Raw genomic sequence first — 23,689 nt, 5'->3', positions numbered from 1 at the left:
AACAAAGGCTACCTTTTCCTACAAGTACCACCAACAGCTCAATTGTATTTCAACTATTGCATCTCGACTTATGGGGCCTATATCGAACTAAATCTCTGTAAGGGGCATCTCACTTTCTCACCATTGTGGACGATCATAGCAGATCAACCTGGACATATTTACTAGCCGACAAATCTTAAGTACCCTCCACCATAACCACATTATTAAACCTTATTGAAAATCATTTTCACACCACTGTCAAAACCCAAAACCGTTCGGATGGACAACGGATCTGAGTTTCTCAATCATGAATGTGAGGAATTGTTTACCCAAAAAGGCATTCTGCATCAAAAGACTTACACCTATATTCCCTAACAAAAAGGGGTCATCGAAAAGAAAACATAAACATTTGCTCTAGGTTGCACGGGCTCTTCTATTTCAATCCCATCTACAGCAAAAAATTATGGGGATATACCATTCTTGTAACGGCCCTGCTTGAACCACTAGAAAAATTGTCCGCTTTGGCTCACCCCTACTTGACCCATCCTAGGATTTCTAAACCGCCTGACTACCAAATACTCAAAACCTTCAGATGCCTGTGTTATGGCACCAACACCAAACCATCGAAAACAAAATTTGAGCCAAGAGCAATTGAAAGCATTTATTTAGGACATGCTGTAGGCTATAAGGCTTACAAACTCATGGATTTATAGACCAACATTATTTATATGTCCAGAGACGTAAAGTTCTATGAACATATATTTCCCTACCAATCCGTTCACCAAATCCAACCCCAAATACCTGTTCCTTATCTTGTCTCTGAAGATGACATCCCTGAACTCACTCATGATACCACACTCATACCGCTAGTAGACACCACCACTACTATCCCAGTTCCACCAACAAAGAAAAGCTCAAGGACTCATGTACCACCTACCTGGTTGAACGATTATGTGGCTACTGTCAACATCAGTCCATCCTTCCCAAATATCAACAGTAATTCTCCTAGTTCAGAGACATATTCAGGTAACCTTGACAATCATCCTTTTCAATTTTCTAATATTTGTTTCGATCACAATCACCTTGAATTTGTTGCATCAGTATCTCATGAACCTATTTCATATGAGCAAGCAAAGATGGATCCAAATTGGGCACTAGTGATGAAATAAGAACTTGATGCACTGGAGATTAATCAACCGTGGGATTTGGTTCCTTATCCCACACATAAAAGACCCATTGCATCAAAATGGGTTTTTAGAATCAAGCATAGACAAGATGGCAATGTAGATCAATACAAAGCACGCCTCATCGCAAAAGGCTTCAATCAACTTGAAGGCATTGATTACACAGACAGCTTTAGCCCTATAGCTAAATTGGTCACAGTTCAACTATTTCTAGCAATTGCTATTGCTCAAAATAGGCCCATCCATCAAATCGACATCAATAATGCCTATCTTCACAGGTCCATTGATGAAGAGCTCTACATGTTGCCACCACCCAGATACATAAAAGCCATAGAAGGACAAGTCTGTAAGCTGAAGAAATCATTGTACGGCCTCAAGCTAGCTGGCCTCCAATGGAATAAGTAGTTCACTTCAAAATTACTTCAGTTTGGCTTCGTTCAGTGCCCTCACGATCACTGTTTGTTTACTTGAGGAATTGGAGAATATTTTCTTGCCCTAATTGTTTATGTTGATGACATATTGATTACGGGTCCTTGTGAAACTAATATTTCTAGCACCAAGACATTCCTTGATCGAACTTTTACAATCAAGGATATGGGAATTGCGAAGTTCTTCTAGGGCTGGAAATTGCTCATTCCACCGTAGGTATATATGTTAGCCAGAAGAAATATATTATGGATATCTTAAAAGAACTTGGTACATGCAATGCAAAAATAGCTCAAGTACCGCTCCCACGAGACATGAAACTTTCCTCTGAGACCAATGACATCCTTCCGGCTCCAAACAAACATAGAAGGCTCATTGGAAAATTATTGTATCTCAATCTTACTCGACCAGATATTGCATTTTCTGTTTAGTAACTTAGTCAATACATGCAAATGAGATGAGAAAATGAAATGGAATCAATCAGCTGGCAAAAACTACAAATCAGGAATATTGTTCTACATGTAACCAATAAGAGAATTGTAAATATGAGTTGTATCATAGATCATTTTTTTTCTTGTATATGTAAACTCTGTATAGCAACAATTCACATAGGAGAAAACACATTTTCTCTATATTTTCTGCTCTGTTTTATTCCTCATCTCTTTTTGTTCTCTGTTCATTATTTTTTGGATTTAAATAGACCGAGTAAATAAGCTATCTACGTTGAAGTAGTCCTCTGAACGCGGTTCACTATCATCGCAGTGGAACTTCAAAATGATAAACTTCAAACCCCTAATTCTGGGCATTGGATGAGAACGGTAATTAATTTGAAAAGAGAGCTGGTTTGAGGCAGTCCACTTAGCGAAATGGAAATTTATTGGAAAAACATCAAATTAAGTCTTTATGTTTTTAATTGAGGATTAAATAAATTTTTAATTAAGTTTTCAGTTAAATAAGTCTACATACATTTTAATGAAAGGTCCTTAGTAAAATAATAGTTTTTTAGTAATAAAATATTATTATTTTTCTTTTTTATTTGAATATTAAATAATTTCTATTCATCATATTTTTCAATTTTTAAAATTTTATTTTAATTAAAAATAATAAATAATTTTCATATTTAAAAATTTTAAAAAAATATTTTATTGTTAAAAAATAACTTATTTCGTCTTGATGTCAAAGTTTTTTTTACCAAAAACTTAATTGAATTTATTAGGTCTTAATTTTAATGTACTAATTCGAACCACGTGTTTAGAGCACTTATTAAAACTTATAGGGCGTGATGTCACCACCATTAGCATTGCTTTGCTCTTGGAATTCATTGCCACTGACCAACTATCAGCTTTAAAATCTTTAAAATTGTAAGTTTTTAAAATTTAAATTTTTATTAAAATCAAATAAAAAAAATCATTAAAAATGAACATTTTATGAACGGAGTTGAATTAAATTTAAAATTTAACTAACTAAAATTTCAATAATTTAAAATAATAAAATATATAAATTATATTATTAATTAACAAAATATAATTATTTATAAAAAATAATATATATAAATTTCATAAAAAAATAATTATAAATTATACATTAGTATTAAAATTATAAAAAATTAATTATAAATAATATATTATCAGTAAAGTCCATGTACACAGTAAATTGGAAAATGTCTAGCTGGGTGTCACTGAATCACTAATAATAAATCCTCAACTCCCAGCCACCTAATCAATCCTTTTGACCTATTCTAGCCATTAAGGGCGTGAGATTTTCTTTTTTGATTCTATTCTATTTAGAAATCAGATGAAATCGATTTTTTTAATATAATTTCAATTAGACTTTTCAATATTTTGGTTATTTGAGCTTTAGTTTTTAAAATAATTTTATATAATTATTATTAAAAAATTACATTAAAATTTGAAAAATTATTAATATAGAGTGTATTATATTTTTTAATTATACAGTCTTCAATTATATATATAATTAAAAATTAAAAATATTATATAATATACAGTTATAGTTAAAAATCATAAGGAGATTTAATGTATTTATGATTAAAATTATTCAAAAAATAAAGAAATAAAAGATAATTTTTGTTGTATATAGTCTTTATTAAAAATGTAATATAATTTAGAATAATACAATAATATATATATATATATATATATAATCAGTTTTTTTTTACTTAGCACAGATTCGAAATAGGTTAATTGTATTTTCAATAAAAAACAAAAATTTGCATTTGTCATAGAAAATAAAATTTATATAAAAAATTATTTTTTATAAAAATATTTTTTTTATTATTAACCTAAATTGATTTGGAGGAGAGTAGTACAACATGATCTAGAAGCATTACACATTTCTGAGAATTTAACCCAAAATCGTTTAGAGTGGAGAAAGCGAATCCATATAGCCGACTCTAAATTTTTGAGATAAAGATTTAATTGAGTTGAGTTTATTATTATTGTAATATTTTAATTTTATATATATATATATATTTTTTCATATTTAATAAGATTGTGAATAAACGAGTCTAAATCAATAAAATCAATTTGATTCGATCCCCGTGGATTCAATATAGCGTTTTTTTTTTTTTTTTCGAAGAAGAGATCACCGTGCAATGCAAACTACTACTAACAATAACTCTTCTCTTTCTTTCAGGCTATACAATAAATGATTCCGTAACAATAGAGAAAGCCAACACCACGTCTATGAGAAAATCAATTACTTGCATTAACATGCTTTGGTTTTGCTTTTTTTGGCTCTTGTTATCACAAACTTCTACTTCACCAGACACTCTCTCTGTCAGTCAATCCATCAAAGACGACGTGGAAGATTCGAACTGGGATTTCACAGTCTGGGAAATTCAAATAATCGTTATTTGGCAATATGGTACAAGGAAGCCACGGCCTTTTCAGTTGTTTGGGTTGCCGACAGAGAAACCCCACTTCTTGCTTCTTCAGGAGTTCTGAGTTTCTCTGAGAAAGGACTTCTGGTCCTGCTCAATGGAAAAAATAGTACAGTTCGGTCATCCAATAAAACAACAACTGCACAGAGTCCGCTTATGCAGCTCTTGGACACCGGAAATCTTGTAGTGAGATATGCAAATGATAGCCAGTCGGATAACTTTCTGTGGCAGAGTTTCGATTCTCCTTGTGACACATTACTCCCAGGAATGAGGATTGGAAGAAATTTCTCAACTAGTCAGGACAGATTTCTAACATCCTGGAAGAGTGCAGACGATCCTGCTCCAGGTCAATTTTCGCTGTGGATAGATCCTCGTGGGTTCCCGCAGCTTGTTCTAAGGAATGGAACTTCTATGCACTATAGAATTGGGTCATGGAATGGCCTTCGTTTCGCGGGATCTCCTTAGTTGCCACAAATAGAAATCTTCAAGTATGAGTTTGAACTGAACAAGAACGGGGTGTATTATGGGTGTAAGGTCCAAGGTACCCTGATGTCGAGGTTATTAGTGAATCGATCAGGCTTCGTAGAGCGTTTTGGACGAACAGACGGATCGAATGGTTGGAGAAATTTATATTCAGCACCACTAGATCAGTGCGACAAGTATTCATTCTGTGGTGCAAATATGAAATGCAATATCATAGATAACTCTCCAAATTGTGTTTGCTTGGAAGGCTTTGTGTCGAGATCTTCTAAAAATTGGAGTGATGGGTGTGTTAGAAGGACCCCGTTAGACTGCAAAACTGGAGATATCTTTCGGAGTTATACAGGGTTGAAGTTGCCGGACACATCTGGCTCTAGGTATAATATGACCATGAGCCTTGCAGAATGCAAGGAAATGTGCTCAGGAAACTGCAGTTGCACGGCATATGCAAATTCAAACATCAACGGCAGTGGCTGCTTGCTATGGTTTGGAGAACTGGCTGACATGAGAAAGTATAATGGAGGGGGACAAGACATTTACATAAGGATGTCCTCTTCAAAACCAGGTATTAATATCTTCATATTTTTCAATCAAAGCAGTACTAATTGGTTCTTTCTTGAGCAGGCAACTATTTCTCTTTATTAATTATTTCCTCTTACCATATAATCTAAATATTTTGAGGAAAAAGAAAGGAGGGATGAGACTAGGGGTGAGAGGAAAGGTGTAGGAAATTGAAAGAGAAAATCATGGAAGAATTGAGAGAAAGCAGAAAACTTAGTGAATGAATGACATTTTTTTCTTTTTCCATTACAGAGACTAAATACATTACAAAAGTCAAAAGTTTGCTAACCAAACCTCCATAATTTAAGGAAGTTTGTCTCTCAAACTTAAGCTTCTCCACTCATTCTAAACTACTCCAACTAATACAAACTAATACAGATATGAGGGAGAAAATACATTAAAATAAAAACAAAATATCTTCAAGACAAAATAATTTCATCACTAACACTTGCATCAGATAGAAAACACAGTATACTAGACATTATGCTAGATACATTGTCACAGATAGCATGCTGGATTTAACGAAGATGAGATTTGAGGTATTCAAACCTCTGCTTTTGCAATGCCTTAGTGAAAATATCTACTGTTTGCTCCTCTGTTATGCAATGCTTCAACAAAACTTCACCTTCTCTTTCAGCTTCTCTAATGGCATGATACTTAATCTTAATGTGCTTAGTTCTCCCATGAAAAACTGGGTTCTTCACCATTGCTATTGCTGACTTGTTGTCACAAAGAATTTCAGTGGGATAAAGTTGCTGAAATCCCAAATCAACCAGAACTTTTCTCAACCATATTGCTTGATTAACAACAATAGATGCAACCACATACTCTGCTTCAGCAGTTGATTGTGCGACCAAGGATTGCTTCTTTGTTCCCCGGGAAATAACTCTTGATCCAAGCGAAAAACAATAACCAGTGGTGCTTTTCATATCCTCAACTGAACCAGCCAAATCACTGTAAGAAAATCCAAGTAACTTTAATTTGGCAGGTCTTTTATAAAGCAAACCATGATCAATGGTGCCATGAATGTATCCCAACACTCTTTTGGCCGCCACAAGATGAATCTGAGATGGAACATTCATAAATCTTGACAAAATGCTTGTAGCATACATGATGTCAGGTCTAGAAATTGAGAGATAGAGCAATGAACCAATCATGCTTCTATAAATTAATGCATCAGCTAGCTTAGAATCATCATTTTTTCTGTAATTTTTCTTTATGGATAGCAGGTGTGCTAACTAGTTTACATTTACTGAAATTGAACTTCCTAAGAAGCTCCCAAGCATATTTTTTCTAAGAAACAAAGCATACCTGACTTGTTTGATAGATTTCCATGCTAAGGAAATAGTACATTTTTCCTAAGATCATTCATTTCAAAAACTTATTGCATCTTCAATCTAAAATCTTCAATCAAATTCTGGTTGCTTTCAGTCACTAACAAATCATCTATATACAAGGTGACAACAAGAATTTCATTACTTTGATGTTTCACATAAAAAGTAGCTTCATTTAGACTTCTTTTGAAACCCAAGTTCAACAAATAGCCATCAATTCTAGAATACCAGGCCCTTGGAGCCTGTTTAAGGCCATAAAGTGCCTTTTTCAACAAACACACATGATTGTTTCCATCATTGAAGCCTTCAGGCTACTCAATAAAGACTTGCTCCTCTAAAAAACCATTCAAGAAAGCAGATTTGACATCAAGTTGGAACACTTGCCACCCTTGACTCGCTGATAATGCAAGAATTAATCTAATGGTGTCAAACCTTACAATTGAAGCAAAAGTTTCAGAGAAATCCACCCCTTGTTGTTGAGCATATCCTTTCACAAGTAATCTTGCTTTATGCTTGCTGATGGTGCCATCTGAATTTAATTTCAATTTGAAAACCCACTTTGTTCCTATCACTTGCTTGTTTGCTGGTCTAGGAACCAAAGTCTAGGTCTCATTCTTCATGATCATCTTGAACTCCTCCTTCATTATAACTTTCCACTTAGGAATCTCCAAGGCTTCACTCACCTGAATTGGTCAACTGAAGCAATGTTGCATCTGTTATAAATTTCATGTAATGACCTAGTTCCTCTTACTGTAAATTCATCATCAGAATTTTCATCAATTGCAGTTGGAACTACAGGATGCTGGATACCATCTTCAAAAACAGTTTGTTATTCTTGAAAATTAGTTTGCTGATTTTGAGAACATTCTATCTTGCTCCAATCCCACTCATTTTCTTCATCAAATTTAATGCTTCTACTAACATACACCTGCTGAGTGATGGGATTCAGAACTCTATAGCCTTTTGACTCATTGCTATAGCGAACAAACACTCCCTTTTTAGCTCTTTTATCTAACTTGTTTCTCTTTGCTTCTTGAACAAAAGTGTAGCATATGCTGCCAAACACTTTGAGGTGAGTAATTGAAGTTTTAACTCCAAACTAGGATTCATATGAAGTCTTGCCATCCAATGCTTTTGTAGTCAACCTGTTCTGCAAGTATATTGTAGTGTTTACTACCTTAGCCCATAAATTCTTTAGCAAACTTTTTTCAAACAAGAGACACCTGGCTATGTCCATAATTGACCTATTCTTCCTTTTACTCACACCATTCTGTTGAGGTGTGTAAGTGACAGTGAGCTCATGGTGAATGCTAGTCTTCTGCAAATACTTTTTGAATTGCTTATTAGAATACTCAGTTCCATTGTCAGACCTCAAGATCTTGATCAATGAACTAGATTGAGTCTCAACAAAGGCTTTAAACTTATGCCAAAAACTTTAGATTTCTACTTAAGAAAGTAGACCCAGCAATATCTACTATAGTCATCAATAAACAATAGAAAATATTTGCTCCCATTGGTCCACACATATTAGTGTGAATTAATTCCAGTTTGGTAGTGGCTCTCCAATCTTGAGCAACTGGAAATGGAGCCTAACTAGATTTTCCAAATTGATAGGCTTCGCACACACCATAATCTTTAATCACATGTGGCATATTAGCAACTAAGCTTTTGCTTTCAAGTAACTTCAATGTTTTGAGATTGGTGTGACCAAATCTCTTATGCCACAAAGAAGTTTCAACATTATGAGTAAAACAAGATTCAATCTGAGTGTTTTTCCAATCCAAAGGAAAACTTCTACCACTCATTTTTACTATAAATAACTGCATACTAGTAAGACTACTAACTTCACCAGTTCCATCGTTAAAAACAATTGTGTAGTTTTTATCAAGCAATTGTCCAACTGAAAGTAAATTTTGATTCAGGTTAGGAACATAAAGAACATTAAAAATCAGTTTAGTACGTGAAAAAGTTTGCACCACAATAGCTCTTTTCCCTTTTACATTGACAAGTCTGCCATCTCCAATTTTCACCTTTGAAGAATAACCTCTATCCAAGCTCTTGAAACTCTTCAAGTTAACTGACATGTGATGTGTACAACCATTGTCAGCAAGCCACACATCCTTAGCTTCAATTGAAAAATCACATTTATGAATTTCAGTAGTAGCAAGTGCATTATCTTCATAAGTTTTAGAATTTTCAGCAGCTTGAATAGGCTTAGCATCTTTATTCTTTCGATTACGATTTCTTTGTCTGAGACCCTCTCAGTATGACCAAATTGTCTATAGATCTTACACTGAGCTCCAAGTCTAAACCAATAATAGTTCTTAGTGTGATTGTTCTTCTGACAATGAGGACAAGGTGGAAATTTATCAAACCTTTTCCCTTTCCTCCTATAGTTCTTCTTGTTCCTGATTGCTTCTTCTTGGATCCTCCTTCATTTGATTTCAATTTTTGAGCTGTAACCAGTGCCTTCTCCCCTGTAATTTCTTCTTCTCTGTAAGCCTTCCTTTGTTCAACAGCTTGCAGAGCATTGGAAAGTTTAGTCAAAGTGATCTGAGACATATCCCAAGTATCTTCAAGTGAAGAAATCTTAGCTTTAAATTTTTCAGGGAGAGTCATCATCACTTTCTCCACAATCCTCTTTTCTTCTAACTCTTCTCCCAACAACCTGATTTGATTCATAATTTTCATCACCTTGTCAATGTAATCCTTCACCTTATCAGTGTCCTTCATCCTTACCAACTCAAATTCTTTCCTCAAATTGAAGACCTACATCTGACAGGTTTTATCATGTCACACCTTACCCCTCTGTAAGGCATAACATGATCCCGTAGTATACCTAATGAATTACCGACTCCGTCTATCAATAACCCATTAAGTACACTACAAGGGATTTTAAAATAATTTTCTTACTTTTTGAAAGTGGTGAGCATTTCTAGTAGGCATTAAAAACATTTAATTTAAGTTTAAAAGTTATGTAAAATTTTTGTCCATTTTTATTTTTCTGCAAATTTTGGAAAAATTTCGGCTGAATGCCTGCTGTAATTGAGAAAAACAAAAAATTTTGACCTGTAGAAAACACTTCTAAATATTTCACTTCATCAAAATCAACTACCAACACAACTCAATTCAGTACAAATTTACTCCATCTCCACAATTCAATGCAAATTTCCACAATTCATAATTCTCAACTCAAATATTTTTAAAAATAACATTGAATAATTTCATTTATATTCCAATAAAGAAAAATTGATTTACATTCATCAATCTAAATTTACATCAAAAAATCCAAAATATTTTATTACAAGTTTTGTACAACTGCTCAAGACCAATTTACAACATGTACATACTGTCACATATATCAAAATAAATATATACAATAAGGGTATAATGTAATACTCGACAAAAGATCCAAAGGTAGTACTATGATCCTTGGCAGCTCACTCGGCTGCTTTACTAGTCTCTCTACCTGCGACAGCAATAAAAACCATCGCTGAGTACAATGACTCAGTGGTGCACAACATACTAAAAATACTCCTTTATGCATAATTAAATAACAAATATCCAATTATGGTACTGAAAATGGTACACAGATACAAAACACAATTTAAAATTTTAGTCAAATAATTTTTTTCACTTCAGAAGTCACAAAACAAATTTTATAAAAACACACAGTCATATCATGCCATCAATATAGTGTTCATCTCAATAGCCAGAGGCTTATGAGGCATACCGAGGCTAGCTAGCTCAAACTATGAGTACCCATTCAAATTTCTTCCTCTACTGGCACACACCTCAACACTTCAGCCAGAGAGGGAATTCAAAACTATTTTCTCCCACTAGTCATGCTAGTGAGGCATTCAGATATATGGTCATGACACTGTGGTTTCAAAACTATCTTAACAATTTTCTAAACATTTATTTGTAATTCATCACATACCACTAAATTCTCCAACAATTTAGGTCAAAAGCATATTGTTCCATCAAATCACAATTTCCAATACAAATAAGTCACAATTTATTCATTCAAACAATTTGCCAAAGAAAATTTATAGAAAAATTCTATGTTGTGCACAAACCTCATGCGAGTCGCCTCTAGGCCTTGACTCGGTGATTCAGGTTCTTTTTCTATATTCTTTTCAACTGAAACACACAATTTGCAGTGTTTCAGTATCACAACTTATAATAAATCCAATAATAAATAAATTCATGTCTACTTAATTCTAATATTAATATGCTTAAAATCACGTTATTAAAAATTTGTATTTCGGGGTTACTATTCATGGCACTATTCAAGTTAAAATATTGACTTTCTCATGCTTAATAGGTATGTAAATTCCAATTACACCCACATACCACATTTTGGGTGCCTAATTTGTTGGTTTTTGTTGGCCCTTCAATTTTTAGGTCTCCTAATGACAATTTCAAATTTTTAGTTTTTATGCCCTGTATTGTATTATTCCATTGGTCTGGTTACTATGAGAATTTGGCTAAGTGTCCTTCATCAAAGTTGTTCTTTATTGTCTTATCATTAATTCCCTTTTTGAATCACTCCATTCGGAGTTTTTTAGCCCAAGATATGGCCATTTGAATAAGGCTGGCCGGATTGGTTTTTAACCCAGAATTCTGGGCTTGTTTAGGTTCTGGCAGTTTTGGACAACTAACTTTGGGTGGCAAAATGACTTGGTTATGGGCAGAATTTGGGTTGGTTTTCTTTATAAAAGTTGTAGTGCTATGTCATACCTTTCCAATGCCACAATAATCCGGTCATTTGGACCTGTCTAGCCCAAGTTATGGCCGAATGAACAAACACTGTTCATTTGGTCATTTTAGTACAGTGGCAATGCACAATATTCGGATTTGACATAATTGTTCACTATCTAAATGTCATTTTCTAGGCATGGTTTCTAAATGAAAAATGTGTCATTATGTATTTATTTTAATTCTCAATTAGCCTCACACTAATTGGGTTGATAAAATTTCAGTTTTTGTCCCTGAAAGGGACTTAGGTCAAACTGCCAGATTGGGACCCCTAACCAATCCGAATTGCATTTTGTTTCCACTCCTTCCAACACATCACAAATGGTCACAATTGACCATTTCTAACCTAAATGAAGGTCATTTGCATCAATTGACCATTTCCTCAAAATTTTTCCCCAATTTCAACACTCAAGAACCCTAATTTACACAATTCCTTCAATTAATGAAATTAAAGTGTATTTCCAACATCTACACCCTTAATTCAACTCAATTAACCCTTTAATTTCATCAAAATCATACAATTCTAACTCCCTCAAATGCTGGCTGAAATTTTCAATTTGTCCCCCATAATTGTGTTTGTTTGATTTATCTTTAATTTTTAAGTTCAATTAACTAAAAACATATGCATCAAACTAGAAATTTCAATTTAGATTAGTAACCTCAAACTTTGATTTCTAATTCTCCAATTCTTCATTTTTCTCCTTTCTTTTACTTCTTCAATCTTCTTTTCTAGTTGAGATAGTAAGGTTTTATGGGGTAATTTTGGGGAAATTAGGGTTAAGTGAGAGATTAAAAGCTTGAATCAAGCTTTAATGGAGGAAGGTGATGGAGATGGGGGTAGAGGAGGTCTCGGCTGGCTGATGGGAAGAAGAAGATGGGTGTAATTTCTTTTAATTTTTTTGTATTTTTATGTCTAAATAAGTTAAAATTAACTTGGTCAAATTTTCCATTTAATTGACATCATACATGATGTCACCTAAATGATGTAATAATTCCCTTTTCATTCTTTTTCCTTTTCCTTTAAATTTTCAATAGTTCTTTAATTTAATTCGCTATTCCAAATTTTTATTTTTCCGATTTTATTGAACAGTTAGGTCAGAAGTCACCTCTAGGGGTGAATTGATTAATTTGCCCCTTGCCGGTCTGATCCGGTTTGCAAATAATTCAATATTTCTTTTGGATCCCTGACCTAATTATTTGACCTACTTATCAGCTCTTTTCTGTGAATTTCTCTTTTCCACTAGATTCGCAATAGTCCTTAGGACCGCGGCATCACATTTTTCGATTCAAAAGTAGGGTTAGGACTGACCTCGCAGTCATTTCCCGATAATGTCACCCATCGCTGTGACTCCTGACTCATTTAACTTTTTATGCTTTATTTTTCTTATTTATACTTAACCTTCTAGTCGGCACTATTTATTTTCGTTCAAGGCTTTTCTAGGTGTCTTAACATGGTTCTAATTCTCTTAATTGTCCGGACCGACACCTGTAACCGGAACAGTGAAATATACCAGGCTATGCATATAGGGGTGTTATATATCAGACTCCTGAAACTCCACTTTCAACTTCTGCCAAGCTTCATAAGCGGTGTCACAGGTCATGATTCTTGTGAAAACTGAATTTGATATGGCTGTATGGATGTAGGACAGGGCTTTTGGAGCTTTAGCAACTTCATCTTCATAGAGTTGGATTTTGACGTAATGGAGGTGTTGCTCTATTTTCCTCTACATATTGCCATAATCTCAAACCTCTAAGATAAGCTCGCATCTTCACAGCCTAAACATGGTAATTTTCACCATTAAAATGAGGAGATGATAGAGTGGTACTGCCGGAAGCCATTTGAGATGGAAAAAAACTTCAACCAAAAGAGTGATTGGTGATTTATTTGGTGGTTTTTCCCTAGTTTTCTCTTAAACTCTCTCACAGTCCTTCAAGATCATGGATGCTTTGATACTACTTGTAAGCAATTGAAAGAGAAAATCATGGAAGAATTGAGAGAGAGCAGAAAACTTGGTGAGGGAAGGACATATTTTTCTTTTTCCATTACAGAGACTAAATATATTACAAAAGTCAAAAGTTTGCTAACTAAACCTCCATAATTTAAGGAAGTTTGTCTCTCAAACTTATGCTTCTCCACTCATTCTAAACTACCCCAACTAATAAAAACTAATATAGATATGAGGGAGAAAATACATTAAAATAAAAAAAAATATCTTCAAGACAAAATAATTTTGTCACTAACACTTGCATCAGACAGAGAACACAGTACACTAGATAATATGCTAGATACACTATCACAGATAGCATGCTGGATTTAACAAAAGGTACTAGAAAATGGTAGGGGCAGAAGAAGTCTGTTGAGTGTTGACGTACTTGTTTATCTTTCAGATCAAGCTAAGAAGAAGCCGTTAGGTATCATCGTCGCGTCTGCAATACTTGTGGGAATGCTTGTAGTGAGAATTATCGTTTGCATACAAAGAAGGAAAAAGAGTATGCAAGGTATTCAACTCTGAACAATTCTTTCAATTTAATTACATTATTGATAGAATATTCCACAGAAATAAATGAAAAATTATCTATTTGCTGCTTAATTGGCTTTGAAATAAAGAACATATTCAATTATCAATACTTATGAATATAATTTCTCCCACTGCTTCAGGAATGACAAAAGGCATTCACATGAATGATTCCGAGAACACAGAGGGAAAAGAAGATATGGAATTGCTAACATTTGATATGACCACCATAGCAAAAGCCACAGATAATTTTTCAAGCGACAACAAGCTGGGGCAAGGTAGTTTTGGACCTGTGTACAAGGTAACATATATAAGATTATATATCTAAGTTGGCCTGTCATCTCTACATGATCTTAACCTCTGTAATAATGGTTTCCAGGGAACATTGCTTGCTAGGCAAGAAATAGCAGTGAAAAGGCTTTCAAAAAGTTCTGGACAGGGGCAAACTGAGTTCAAAACTGAAGTTATCTTGATCTCCAAACTTCAGCACAGAAATCTTGTTAAACTTCTTGGATGTTGCATTCAGAAAGATGAAAAAATGTTGATCTCGAGTTTATGCCGAACAAGAGCTTAGATTTTTTTATTTTTGGTTCGAACCTCTCTTCCTTAATTAAGCACAAATTTTGTTTCCAATTATGATGTTGTTGATTGTCCCATACTAATTTACTCGCATGAATGAAAAAATTGATCAGATCAAATGAGAAGCAATTTTCTTGACTGGCCTACGCGCGTCCATATTATTGGAGGAATTGCTAAAGGGCTTCTCTATCTTCATCAAGACTCAAGACTAAGAATTATCCATAGAGATCTCATAGCAAGCAATGTGTTATTAGATAAGGACATGAACCCCAAAATTTCAGACTTTGGTATGGCTAGAATTTTTGGAGGGGACCAAACAGAGGCAAATACAAATAGAGTAGCAGGAACATAGTAAGTACCCCTACACTTGTCATATATTCACATTTGGCGTCAACTGAAATCCAATTATTGCATGGTACTTTGCAGTGATTATATGGCTCCAGAGTATGCAGTGGATGGGCTTTTCTCAATGAAATCAGATATCTTTAGCTTTGGTGTATTAGTGTTGGAGATAGTAAGTGGGAAGAAAAATAGAGGATTTTCTCACCCAGATCACAGCCACAATCTTCTTGGACATGTAAGAACATTTAAAGACATAATAATTTAGCTGCCGGGTTCATTAATGTTACCATCTTTGGTTCTTGATTTTCAGGCATGGAAGCTGTGGATGGAAGAGAGGTCATTGGAACTAGTGGATAATATGTTAGATTCTTTTGCCAAATCCGAAGTGTTAAGATGCATTAACGTGGGGCTGTTATGTGTTCAACAAAGGCCGGAAGACAGGCCGAACATGTCATCTGTCGTCGTAATGTTGGGCAGTGAAAGCTCATCGCCTCAACCAAAGCAACCAGGCTTTTATACAGAAAGAAATATGCCTGAAACAGCATCTTCATCGAGTAAGCATGGATCAACATCAGTAAATGAAATGAGTACCTCATTGCTAGAGCCACGGTAAAAGATTACCACTCAGGTCTCAACACTCAAAATGCAGCTATATTTCTAATCATGATCCAATATGTAATATTTGATATAAAGAATAAGTTAAGCTATAGGAATGGCGAAGTCTCATTTGCTTTTCCTCATTGACTATAGTATGTTGTAACTTGTGAGTACCAGAGTAGTTTGATATGTGCAATACAAATGCTAGTGTACTTTGTGTCAATAACTGTATTTTATTGTATTATGCTAGTGAGGAGGGCAAAGTGTAATAGTAATAATGAATAACTTGCACATTTATATCTATAAATATATCTTCTATCTAACTATTATAAAGCTAGGCTATAAAAAGGGATTTCTGAAAAGTTGGGGAGTGACACTCCATTTTTCTTACATGTCACATTTCAAACTTTTCACATCACAGTTGTTGAAGTTATTTAATAGAATGTGACTCTTGATAATACTAATATAAATTATTAAAAAATTTAAGTTATTTAAATTTGTTCACATTTTTAATTTATTTACTTAATGTACAAAGTTATTTAATATATAATGATCTTTGGGTCTATAAAAAAAACATTGATATTGCTAATATAAATTATTGGAAACTCATGAGCTATATTTTATTTAAATGTTTTCATTTTTATTTTAATGAGTACATATATATTTAATTTATTTATGTAATGAATGAACTAATTTAATTTTATTGCAATTACAAAATGACTTTTAAAATTCAAGCACTAATTTTGTGGATAATTTGTACAAATTGAATATTTTTATTATTTTTATTATACATATAAATTAGAGAGTGTCATAGTTTATAAGTGCTTATCATAGTTTATAAGCTGGTTCGCTCTAAAAATAATTATAGCCGTTTGTTTATAACATTTTTTAAACTTAAAAGTTCAGTTTATAAGTTAAAAAAAAAAAAAGTTGGGAGCGATTAATTTTTTATTTTGGTACTTATAAAACCATATGCTTCTAAACTAGTTTAACCAAATATTTTATCATATTATCCTCATTTAATTTTTAAAATTTTATCATATATTTTATTTAATATCTTTTTTAGTCATTTTAATAATAAATACGCTTATAACTATTTTTTTATCAAATACATTAACTGTTTATCAATCACTCATAAATATTTTAACTAAACATGTAACTGTTTAAAATTTTAAATGCTTATAAATTTATGAGTAATATGTGTTTATAACTAAATTTTCATAAGTTAAGTCATAAACCTTCTTAATTTAATTTGACCATTATTCTCTAACTATGATTCTCTTTGAGGAGAATACAATTAAAATCAAAAGTTAACAAATTTAGTGGTAATCTTTTCCATTGTAGTTCTCATAGAAATATATAGTTCAATTATTTAACATATATATATATATATATATATATATATATATATATATATATATATATATATATATATATATATAAAGAGTAATATGATATCATTAAATATTTTACTTATTTGGCATTTTAAGTTCATAAATATATGTAAGAAATTTATAAATTAATTTTTTTGTGCTCTAATTTTTTTATTTAAATTATATATTTTTACAATTTCTTTAAAATGTCCAATAATTTAAAATATTATCAATTTCATACTATAAAAACTTCTGCACAACGCCAAGGGTTTTGGACTAGTCTCATACAATTATGGAAAATCTTAGAATTCTTTTTAAGCTATTACTGAGCATTGAGAATACCAATTTGAAATTTTACAAAAATTTTTAATTTTTATATTAATAAATATATTATTATCTTAAACTTTTGAGCAACTTTGTTTATTGATTTTCAAAAAAATATTGACATTATTTTGAAATTAATTTCTTGCTCTATTACTTTAAAATATGGTTGATATAATAATATTTCATAGAGTTAAATGTGTATAAATTATATATTAAAATTCTCTTGACATTTATCAATATTTACATTTACATTATTATTTTTGCAAAATTAAATTAAACCAATATCAAATTATATTATCTTTGAAATCAGTCTTTTTATTTTTTATTTTTTTTTAAATTTAACGTATTGAGGCCTAAAGAAAGGATTTGAATAATAAATGTGCTATTAATTATATAGTCTCATTTATGTATATATTGAAAAGAAATATTATCATGTCAATTCTTTATTTTTAAAGTATAAATAGAAAATAAAAGGGTCTTGAGTTGAATTCTTCTACCTATTTATTTTGAGATTAATTATTTTTAAGATAAAAAATAGAGAAAAATCTTTTCCATAAAGAAAATTTTCCATATATTATTGTTATTTACAGATTTTCTTTTCCATGCATAAAGCTGGAAGAAAAGTTTCTTTTCAAAATTTATCTTCTTTTACAGAATAAATAAAGACATGGGGAAGAGTAAAAAAACTAGAAAGGGATTTGACCTTGACTTGGCCCTACTCCTACTGTTGAGAAATTTTACTGTACAACTGTGAACGCCATGAGATATTACATGGAATGGTTACATATAGCTTAAAACAGTTTTTTTCTTTTAAAATAATTCTTTGACAATTATAATATTTGGAGACTCGCTTACATATACATGTCTACTTATTATTGAATTGTTATTCCATATACAGACTATCCTAAATTAAATCACACAATGGAGCAATTATTGAAGAATTGGAGTCCTTTCCCCATTGAATCGATTGCTCAACGGTCGCAACGAAGTATAAGGTGCTTGATTTGAACAGAAAGAGTGAAATTCAGTGCCCATGGGAGCGTTTGGACTGCTTTTGCTGTACTCCTTCCTGTTCTCCATCTTAAGAACCTCCAGTACACTAAACATTATTCATCCAAGTCAATTGTGGAAAGATGGTGAGACTCTTGTTCAGCAGGCCAAACTTTTGAACTGGGAATTTTCAGCCTTGCAGATCCAAACAAGTTCTTTGCATTTGATTTAGTCATGTGTACTGATGAATCATTTAATGGTTCAGGTAAACCTGCTCTATTTTTTGAATTTCTCTTATCAGGAGAGTGTTGAAGACTGTTCGGTTACCGAGCTTGGCATTGCCTCTCTCAAGATGACTTAAGGTGATTTAGCTTAGCTCCTTTCACTTGTATTCTCTTTCAATTTTTTTTTTAGCTAACTGATGTGGGACTCCCAACAATTTTTAACTCTGGCTAGACAAACATGTTAGTTTGCTCATTTTCAACATTCATACATCAGCGCTTGCCAATTGCACTTAAAAAACCAAATCAAAGACTAGTTGATTAGCTCATTTAGCCCAACCAATTTACAGAAACCTGTTCAGTTGGATATGTACGAAGCAAATGATCAAACTCAAATAATTTAAGGTATGAAAATAACAAGAAAAATGTGTTCTTCATCTTGCAGCTAACAATGTAATGGTAATGTGTTCTTCATCTTGCAGCTAACAATGTAATGGTAATTTCATTTGCTGAACATGTATCAACCTTGCCAGACGAAGATTCTTGCTCCAATACTCTCCTTTCAGTGAAAAAATCAGGCTCTTTAGGTTGAGGCAATGCAATGTCACTACTTAACATCAATATCACAGTTTACATGTTAGGCCTATCTTCTGGACTCTGTTGCACGCATAGTAAAACAACATGGATTGAACGCTGATGTGGGACTCCAACAATTTTTAACTCTGGCTACAGAAATATGTCTGTTTGCTTATTTTCAACATTCATACATCAGCGCTTGCCAATTGCACTTAAAAAACCAAATCAAAGACTAGTTGATTAGCTCATTTAGCCCAACCAATTTACAGAAACCTGTTCCGTTGGATATGTACGAAGCAAATGATCAAACTCAAATAATTTAAGGTATGAAAATAACAAGAAAAATGTGTTCTTCATCTTGCAGTTAACAATGTAATGGTAATTTCATTTGCTGAACATGTATCAACCTTGCTGGACGAAGATTCTTGCTCCAATACTTTCCTTTCAGTGAAAAAACCAGGCTCTTTAGGTTGAGGCAATGCAATGTCACTACTTAACATCAATACCACAGTTGACATGTTAGGCCTATCTTCTGGACTCTGTTGCACACATAGTAAACCAACATGGATTGAACGCGTCACTTCAGATAAAATGCAAGACTCCTTCAAAGATTCGTCCATCAATTCCAGTGACTTCTCTTCTAGATAGAGTCTCCATGCCTGAAAATTTCAGAAATTATATATTACACTTTGCTGTGGACATAGGAAAATTTGATATAATGTTATTTAAGTTGACTCTTACATGCCCAAGAAGGTTGTGCTTGTGATCTGGATGATAGAATCCTCTGTTTTTCTTCCCACTGACTATCTCTAACACCAAAACACCAAAACTGAATACGTCTGATTTTATTGAAAACTGACCATCAATTGCGTATTCTGGAGACATGTAACCACTGCAAAGAGTTGTTGAGGAAAATTAATAATGTTCAAGCACTAATGGATTGATTAAATGTGTTAGGTCTAAGCAAATTTACTATGTTCCAACTACTCTTTTTGTGTTTCCTTGAATTTCATTTCCCCCAAAACTCCTTGCCATTCCAAAATCTGAAATTTTTGGGTTCATATCATAGTCTAGCAATACATTACTAGCTTTTAGATCTCTGTGGATGATTCTCAGCCTGGAATCTTGATGAAGATAAAGAAGCCCACGAGCAATCCCATTAATGATGTGGAATCTCATAGGCCAATCCAGCAGTTTTCGCCGCTTTTGATCTGACAACAGTAAAATCAAAGTTATTTTATGAAAATGAACATGAAATATGGTAGAATCTGATTAGGGATGGCAACGTATACGGTACCTGCGAAAATCACCCCACCAGAACGCAAACCCGATTAATATTCTCAAAACCTGAACCTGTCTCAAACCCGATTAAAATTTGTTCTCAACTACCCGAATCCGTCCCAAACCCGATTGTTATTACCGAAAAATATCCGAACCCATTTAATTTTATATATTTAATTAATAATCTATATAAAAAATTATTTTTACTAATAATTTATATTTTAAAAATTTAATAATTTCATAAAATATTTCAATTTTATTTTATATAAAATAAAATATATAAAAATTTATAAATATTATTAAAAAAATATATATTTTATATTTAATTAAATATTTATATAAAGGCTAACAAATACCCAATATATAAAACCCAAACTCGTCTCAAACCTAACCTTATTATATACTACCTAAACTTATCCTATTGGTACCCGCAAAAACCAGAACCGTTGCCATCCCTACATCTGATACTTAAACTTCGAAGAATAGTTAAAGCTGAATGGAACAAAGACTTGAGAGAGCAGTACCAAAAATGAAAGCATCTAAGCTTTTGTTTGACATATATTCGTAGATCAACATTTTTTCTTCTAGCTCAATGCAACAACCTAGAAGCTTCACAAGGTTTCGGTGCTGAAGCTTGGCAATGAAGATGACTTCATTCTTGAATTCATCAAGTCCCTGTGTGGAATCCTTTGATAGCCTCTTTACAGCTATCTCCTGCCCATCTTTCAGTGTACCCTGAAAAATAATTTGCATTAGTTATTAAAACCTTCTTTATAGTATTTGTTCTGGTGATTAGACTTGATGCCATAACATTTTAGCACCAACCATGAAAGAAAGGGGAAAAAAATCTTCAACCAAAATCATACCTTGTAGACCGGTCCAAACCCACCTTCTCCTAGCTTATTGTATTCTGAGAAGTTGTCAGTGGCATTAGCTATTGTTGATAAGTCGAATAGTGGCAGCTCAAAATCTCTTTCCCTTCTTTCATCTGTATAGTCTCTTTCTTGCACCAGTGATATGCTGCCTGCAAGTTAGAAAAGGCACTTCACAAATCAAACATGTAGGAAATTTATGCATTACATAATTCTGAAGGTTCATTTTATTTGCCTAGTTGGACTAAAAAAAAAACAATGCACTTTCATTTCTTGCTAATTTTACCTCTTCTCTGAAACTTCTTCCTTCTGATATGCAGCAGTAGGCAAAAGACCAGTAAAGCAGCTACCGCAACCAATACACAGACAGCTATGATCCAGACTCGTGTTTGCCCTCCGGAGCTGTGACTTGACTCTGTATCTGTATCATCAATATGACCGAATTGTAAACGCAGTTGAAGGCACTAATGCCTGACATTACATATACAACACAAAATGTGTGGAAGCTAGGCCTTCCCCCTGGTAAAAGGCTACTGAGTTTCTTATCAGAGGAAAAAAGTGAAACAATTTGCAGCAAAATAATAATAATAATAATAATAATAATAATAATAATAAAATCTGCTGAAAGGGGGTTGCACCATTATCTCTATTAGCTTTAATTAGATTGGTTTAGGTGCAAATCATTGAATTGTTGCTAACAGCATATTTTGTTAGATGCCAAAGGTTCAAAACAAGATGTTTTATCTTTTCTTAATGAAAGTTTATAATTCACTAACAAATGAAAAAGAAGTATCAGACACGAAATTGGTTCATGTGATGTCAACATATGACGGCACAGAGAAAGATGTAGAAAGAACAATTTGATATTCAATACCGCAGTTTTCTTTGACCTTTGAAATTCAACGTAGCCAAACGAAAAACAAAGCACAATCCAAGTTCCAAACATTGGTATAGTCACACCACCCTTTTGCATGCAGAAGAAAGAAGATAGCAAATAGACAAAAGGAAAATATAAGAGAAAGAAATCATACCCAAATCAGAGGCAGATAACCTAATGTAAAAATCTTGGCCGTCTTCATTGTACTCTCTGATATCAATAAGTTCCTCAAACCAAAGCAAACATCCACTTCCATCTGAGATATTCAAAGTTGAATAAGCTGTGCAAGAGCAATTCTTCAGGCACACTTTCTCACATTCTCTAAGGTCTATGGTCCTGTTAAACCAGGACTTTCTTGTATCTGGCAATTTCACACCTGATATCTTCTGAAAACCTTCTCCTGCCCCACAAATTGATTCATTCTTTCTAACACATCCGTCAGACCAAGCCCCTGAATCCCAAGCTTGCTCATTTTTGGGTACAAAACCATTCAGGCAAGCACATGCCGGCGAATTGTTAATGTTACAACTTCCATATGGTCCGCATACTGCATATCTGTCGCAGGTATCCATCTGTGCTGTTAAGTACAGATTCCAAGTCTTAGTGCTATTAGACCATGTAACCCGCTGGAAGGTACCTTCATTATTTAGCACCATCATTGAAATAACTGAGTTGCCAATAACAACATACCTATAATATATCTCCTCCTGATTGTAAACAAACTCGAAAGTATAAATTGAGTTTGGTTTCAAACTAGGCATCCCACTGAATCTAAGACCATTCCAAGGTCCCGAACGAAACACTATTCCCTCATCTTTCCTGATATAGATTTGGGGATACCCACCGGGATCAAGCCTAGTTGTAGAATCACCTAAAGAAGGATCACTGGTACTTTTCCAGGATACAAGGTATCGATCATGGCCAGTTACCAAGTTGCTGCCAAATTTGACGCCTGGTAAAAACGTGTCACTCAAGTAATCAAAACTTTGCCATAAGTAATTATCGTCATTTGTATTATTTGCCTCTCTAACAACAAGATTTCCTGAATCCAAAAGATGAGCTACCGGATTCTGCACCTCTCTTGATGTGTTGGATGACCATATGACAGTTTTTGTTGTATTATGGAGAACAAGAATTCCCGTACTGGTAAGTTGCAAAAACCCAGATGAATCATTGAGTGGCATTTCTCTGTTGGCAACCCAAACCACAGTCTCATTGGAGAAAGGGTACCAAATTCCAACATATCGACTGCTTGAACCGCTATAGCCAAAAAATCCCAGAGCAAATCTGCCACTAGCAGAAACTATAGTCTCGCCGTCTCTGATTGTCTGGTTGACCGCAATGGTATCAGCAGCAATGGAGAAGGTGAAGAAAGAAAAGAAAACAGAGAAGAAAGAAAGAAGAAACTTAAAATCTTTCATTGAAATGCTAAATTTTATTGCCCAACAACAAAAGGGTGTGAGTTGGACTGGGATCTAATCATTTAAAGAAGGTACGAGTTGAGGGAGAATTAAGAG

General features: G+C 33.3%; 2 protein-coding genes across 4 annotated transcripts; one reads left to right on the top strand and one right to left on the bottom strand.

Moving 5' to 3' along the window:
- The first annotated feature begins 5,037 nt into the window (after positions 1-5,037).
- On the top strand, positions 5,038-15,941 carry LOC110641371 (G-type lectin S-receptor-like serine/threonine-protein kinase SD1-1). Of its 3 annotated transcripts, none has more exons than XM_058145415.1 (5): positions 5,038-5,533; positions 14,013-14,123; positions 14,284-14,441; positions 14,520-14,729; positions 14,833-14,968. In XM_058145415.1, exons 1-4 carry the CDS (start codon positions 5,038-5,040, stop codon positions 14,712-14,714), a joined length of 960 nt encoding a protein of 319 aa, XP_058001398.1. In that variant the 3' UTR covers positions 14,715-14,729; positions 14,833-14,968. The 3 variants fall into 3 exon arrangements, with proteins under 3 accessions (XP_058001398.1, XP_058001400.1, XP_058001399.1); XM_058145416.1 differs by lacking the exons at positions 5,038-5,533; positions 14,284-14,441 and adding exons at positions 15,146-15,296; positions 15,372-15,941 and having other exon boundaries at positions 13,837-14,123; positions 14,833-15,070; XM_058145417.1 differs by lacking the exons at positions 14,284-14,441; positions 14,833-14,968 and having other exon boundaries at positions 14,520-14,651.
- Positions 15,942-19,265: 3,324 nt separating this feature from the next.
- LOC110641362 (G-type lectin S-receptor-like serine/threonine-protein kinase At4g27290) lies at positions 19,266-23,689 on the bottom strand. Its single transcript, XM_021793054.2, has 7 exons — positions 22,327-23,689; positions 21,582-21,716; positions 21,290-21,447; positions 20,948-21,158; positions 20,116-20,353; positions 19,884-20,034; positions 19,266-19,801 (listed from the first exon to the last, which is right to left on the bottom strand). Exons 1-7 carry the CDS (start codon positions 23,591-23,593, stop codon positions 19,496-19,498), a joined length of 2,466 nt encoding a protein of 821 aa, XP_021648746.2. The 5' UTR covers positions 23,594-23,689; the 3' UTR covers positions 19,266-19,495.

This window comes from Hevea brasiliensis, chromosome 4, assembly GCF_030052815.1.
Source record: "Hevea brasiliensis isolate MT/VB/25A 57/8 chromosome 4, ASM3005281v1, whole genome shotgun sequence".
In the NCBI taxonomy this organism is placed as follows: domain Eukaryota; kingdom Viridiplantae; phylum Streptophyta; class Magnoliopsida; order Malpighiales; family Euphorbiaceae; genus Hevea; species Hevea brasiliensis.
Note: the sequence above shows the minus strand (reverse complement) of the source record. Positions and strands in the feature narration are given on the sequence as shown.